Genomic DNA, 5,099 nt, shown 5'->3' with positions numbered 1-5,099 from the left:
ATGTCATATGTAACATGTTAATCTGTTTTTGTGTTAGTGAATACTTATTCTTTGCTTAAGAGTCAAGACTAAGTAATTTAATTACACCATCCTTCGCTAACTTTCTAATGTGTGTTTTAAAGAGAAAATTGTAATGATGTTTTTAAGATCAAATGGATGATTGATTTCATTACAGTATAAAAGAAAAATGACAATTACGTATTTCTTTATAAGAAGACATGAGTTTTTTTTTATGTGATTGATTTTCTTGTTTCCATATAGAAGAGTACCTTTGCTGAACAAAGATAATTGAAAACTCGAATTACACATCTCCATATACCATATACCAGTAAATATTAACACATACCCAGATTTTCTATTCAAGACTGAGATTCAGTTCTGATAATTCCTTTCTTAAAAGGAGATGGAGATTATAAATCCCACCAAAAGGGTGTGTCCTTTCTTTAGTAAAAGGTGCCTGAGGATGAAAAATTTTCTATTGTAAACTTATTTTTATGGTAAAAGGCACCCAATTTGATGATCCAACTCGAATTACATGCCTCGAGTGATGAAGAAAATTCAAGGAACTTCTGAGATTTGACTCTTTCCAAGGTAGTCTACTATTCTACTAGAGATACAGTATGCAGTTGATTGGATTGTGATCATGGGATTGACTCCAACTGCAGTTGGAAGCACACTAGCATCACAAACAAACAACCCTTCAGCCTCCCATGTCTCTCCATTCTCATCAACTGCACCTTCTTTTTCATTGACCCCCATTCTGCAGCTCCCCATTTGATGAGCAGAAGTATATATGTTCCATTTCTCACCTGGTGAAAGTGCTCCTTCCATTGGACACACACTGTCCAAGAACTCCTGCACCTCATTTTCACTAACGCCACTGCACCTGAGACTCTGACCATCACTTCTGTGTGTGCCTACCTCAACTGCTCCTGCAGCTATTAGAATCCTCAGTGCTTGTTGCAAGCCAGCCCTCATGTTTTCTCTGTCAATTTCATTCAACTTGTAGTTGATCCTTCCTTCTGAAGTCACCCGTCCACCAGCCATGTCTCTTATAATTGTGATTAAATGTGCAGTTCTGGGGTAATTCAACATTCTTTCTTTGAAGTCTAGTCCTGACTGCCAAGGAAACAGTGCAGCAAAGGATGCTGGTCCTAGTGAAGGGGTTTCAATTATGGCTCTTGAATCAGATTTGGAGTCTGTTGATGGCACTTTATGGACTGATGTGATTATACCTCCCTCATAGGTTTTCCCCTTAAATTCTGAATTATTTGATTCTGGGAAGTATCCCCATGCCATTAGGACAGGGTGGAGATGGAGGTTCCTTCCAATGTTCTTATTTTTTAGTCCACTAGATATAAGTAAAGGGGGTGTCAAAAGTGCCCCACCAGAGGAAATTGTCACTTTAGCCTCAATTTGTAGCTTCATTGTGACTTGGTTGTTTAATGCTTTTGCCAGCACTCCCAAGCATTTCTTCTTTCTGCCATTTCCACTCCTGTTTCTTTCCAACAAGAACCTCTCAGCTTTGCATCCTGTTATTATTACTGCACCTTTGTCAACTGCATCTACAAGCCAAGTTGCTTGAGTCCCTTGTTTCTCTCCTTTTGGACAGCCATAACCACATGAGCCACAGTAATGATTCCCTGAAGAGTTTCTTGGCACATAGTCAACTTTGAGGCCAAGATTCTGACACCCTTTTCTCAGCACTTGATTTTGGAATCCCTCTTGTGTACAGTTTTCTTTGACTCCAATCCTTTCACATACAGACTCCATTGCAGAGAGATATTCTTGGCTTGAAAAGAAGGGAAGCTTGTGATCCTCAGACCACTCTTTCAGCACCTTGTGTGGTGTTTTAATGCAGGCAGACCAATTAACAGCAGAGCCACCTCCCACTGTTGATCCTGCCAAAACCAGTATTCTGGAGTCTGCAGAAGCAAGCATCCCCCCAGTTTCATATAGTTGATTCATTGAGGGACCTTCTAGAGATGAATAATCCTTAGGAGTAAAATAGTTTCCTTTCTCAAGAACAACCACCTTGTGGCCAGCCCTTGAAAGAACGGCAGCTGCAACACCTCCGCCACAACCAGACCCAACAACTACTGCATCACATTTGACTTTGAGGATGTTGCTTTCGAAGTCCAGTTCAACATTGAGGCCTTTCTTGGAAAGAGATTGTTGAAGAGTTGCGTCAGATTCATGCATGGTTTCTATAGTCCCCTTTTCAAGGGGCCTATTATTGGAGACACTGTCCAGTTTCTCATTTGATACCTCATATCCAATGGCTTTCCATGCCGGGTTATCACCATTTTCATCAACCTGCAAAAATTTCAAGAAATTTTCAATAGCTTTAATCTCTTTTAAGAAACTTTCAGGCTACAACATACTTCCTTCTTCTTAGTTTTAACCCCACAAGTTTAAAATGTTTAACTTTAGTCCATCAGTGTTCTATTCATCTGCTACTAGTTTTTATACTAATATAGTGAGAGTAAGGTAACATGAAAAACTCTGAAACATATCAATAAAAGTAAGTACTCTCAATAAGAAAAATATTGACGTAATAACTTAGTTTAAAAAGCACTGACAAGTATAAAGAAAACTTACTCAATTTAGGACACTAAATAAGACAAATGAGGGACTAAGTATTTCTTAGTGAAATTTTAGCGTGTTATATAATGTTATTATAAATCATTAGGTGCAGATGACTAGTAACAATTAATAAGAGAACTTTGCGCAGAGACTGAACAATACCCAAGAGAAAAATGCATAAAGGCCCAGGACTTTGACATAACCAAATGCCAGTCTAATAGGCGTGAGGAACCTATGCTTCAACCAGTGCTGCATAACCTTTTCTCTCTTCTCCAAAGACATGTTTGAAAAGGTGTTGATATAAGGCCATTTCTCACCAAGACAGAGGAAACCACAAAGCAACAAGGTTCCCAACCTTGTAGCCAGCAGCCATAAGACCACTCTTATCAGTATCAGCGCTTCTATTAAGCTCCTCTTTGTGAGCAACTCAGCAACCTGTTTCCATTCAAAATAAGATATGATTACGAGAGATACGAAGAATGTTAACAAAAAATTACTCGACTAATCTAACAAACATTACTGTGCCACTCCGTTTAAAGAGTGCTTAAAAGAAATATTTTCCCTATCATATAATATAACTGTCGATAACTTAACGAATAGTTGGTCAACATGAATTTCAAAATATCTTCACAATACATAAATATAAAATGTCTCATCATATTATGTTTTAAGAGAAAATGCCATCACAGAAACGGTTTCTACCAAGATGGTAGGAGAAAAATCACAATCTAATTTTTCTCTAAGAGTTCCGCTTACATTAAATTGCAATAAATGGATTTATTAAAATTTCAGAAGTATAGGGCCTATTTATATTAATTACCCTGGTCCCAGTATCACCACGAGACTCTAAACTTCTGATGCATCATTATGAATTCATTATGACAGATAGTGATTTTGAATTAAAAAAAGTAGAGTTAATGAACAGTATACCGAACCAAACGAATCCGTGGATATGGTTCAATCCGTACTTCGACGACATACTAAAACAAGGAATTTCTGATCTGTGTACCAGAAAAGATGTAGGAAAATATTTAAGCTTTTGTTACTAGTATGAAATGACTTTAAAAGTGCAGAAGATAGACCAAATGTTCATCCTTAGTAGATTATTATTGGAATATGTTAAATTGAATCAAAGGGTATAAAGTAGTAATTAGGATACAAATTCATTCTAACTTTTTTTTCTGTTATACTGCACAAGAATGTGAATGCCACATGAAGAAAGTAAAAGTGATGGGAAAAAGTGTTCTTTCAAGTGCATGACAGGGACAGACAGAGACAGTAATTAGTAGCTGCCATGCTGCAATAGACAATCTCAGTTATTATGAGTTACTTTTTTAAGGTATAAGGTCAAATGATATCGCCAACTCATTAATGATTTTCATATCCAGTTACGTGTATCAATCCTTACACTTCTTCCATCTCGTACCAGAGGTGAATTTCAATCTGCATTTTTGAAATTACTTTCTTTCCCTTGTTATGAGTTCGTGTTGGTACACACACATTAAGAGCATGCAGCACTGCAAGGATTTTGAAATGAACATATGGTAATCATGTGGGGCCCACTTATACACTCAAGCTGTTTCTTGTCAACAGCAATTTCTTGTAAATCAGAGAAGGAAAACAAGTGATGAAGAAACTTAGTTCAATACTATACTTGCATATGATATCCCAAGCTCTTTAAACACACCCCAAAACTTCTGTTTATTATCAAAAACTCAACAACAAAAAGCATCTTAAATCAAATTTTGACAGAAAATTACGAAAACAAAAGCATATTTTATCAAGTATATATGTACCTCATGAGGGATTGGATAGCGAGAACCAGAAATGTCACAGAAATTCTGCAGAACCTTGTTGTCATCATTAGCAGGTTGGCCTTGTTTTCTGCTCTTCAAAGCATTCATAGGCAAAGGAGGCAACACAACCTCACAAATGCTTGCCAGTGATTCCATTTCAGCTGCAGAAAATCCATGTTTATACTTGCTACCTCCTCTTCCTCCCCTTAACAGTGGATGACACTCGCTTCCCATATTTCTCTTTTTCTCTCAGTGATCACTGATGATGATTTTGATTTAGTATGCTTCAGCACCTTACGCAGGTTTACTGAACTATGTCTGTGAACATGCACACACACACACATATATATATATATATATATATATATATATAAACTCAGAATTAAAAAATATAAGATAGTAGAAATTGTTGTGAGAAGAAAATTGAAAAAAAAGGTACATAATATGCGTTTTTTTATTTTTAAAGGCCTTTTTTTTAGGTTTATTATGTTTATTATATTTATTTCATTGTGTTTACATTTGGGTGGTGGGGCATGAGGGTCTTTAACTTCCAAAGTTGTGTGTGTCACAACTCCCACCTGTGGAAATGACTAATTTGCACGATTTTATGAAAAATTGGGTGCGAGTACTAAGTTGGTTACATACCCAACCATTAGATATAGACATTTATTAATTAATGAATTATTTTCATTTACTTTTATCATTAAATGCACATGT

The 5,099-nt window shown here is 36.5% G+C and overlaps 1 protein-coding gene across 1 annotated transcript; it reads right to left on the bottom strand.

Moving 5' to 3' along the window:
• Positions 1–329: 329 nt before the first annotated feature.
• Positions 330–4,704, bottom strand: LOC124831077 (long-chain-alcohol oxidase FAO1-like). Its single transcript, XM_088093178.1, has 3 exons — positions 4,383–4,704; positions 2,749–3,021; positions 330–2,316 (listed from the first exon to the last, which is right to left on the bottom strand). The coding sequence occupies exons 1-3, from the start codon at positions 4,614–4,616 to the stop codon at positions 559–561; spliced, it is 2,265 nt and encodes a 754-aa protein (XP_087949304.1). The 5' UTR covers positions 4,617–4,704; the 3' UTR covers positions 330–558.
• Positions 4,705–5,099: the final 395 nt, after the last annotated feature.

Source organism: Vigna umbellata, chromosome 6, assembly GCF_029865625.1.
Source record: "Vigna umbellata cultivar VRB3 chromosome 6, Vumbellata_1.0, whole genome shotgun sequence".
Taxonomy (NCBI): Eukaryota; Viridiplantae; Streptophyta; class Magnoliopsida; order Fabales; family Fabaceae; genus Vigna; species Vigna umbellata.
The sequence above is the reverse complement of the archived record's forward strand: the minus strand, read 5'-3'. Positions and strand labels throughout refer to the sequence as shown.

What these genes read in the sequence shown, in the direction of transcription:
- LOC124831077 (XM_088093178.1), bottom strand. Translation starts at nt 4,616, where the DNA reads ATGGGAAGCGAGTGTCATCCACTGTTAAGGGGAGGAAGAGGAGGTAGC. An exon ending in GCTATCCAATCCCTCATGAG is followed by an intron (nt 3,022 to 4,382) that starts GTACATATATAC and finishes GAATGGAAACAG; the next exon opens with GTTGCTGAGTTGCTCACAAA. An exon ending in TTTATGCATTTTTCTCTTGG is followed by an intron (nt 2,317 to 2,748) that starts GTATTGTTCAGT and finishes AAATTTTTGCAG; the next exon opens with GTTGATGAAAATGGTGATAA.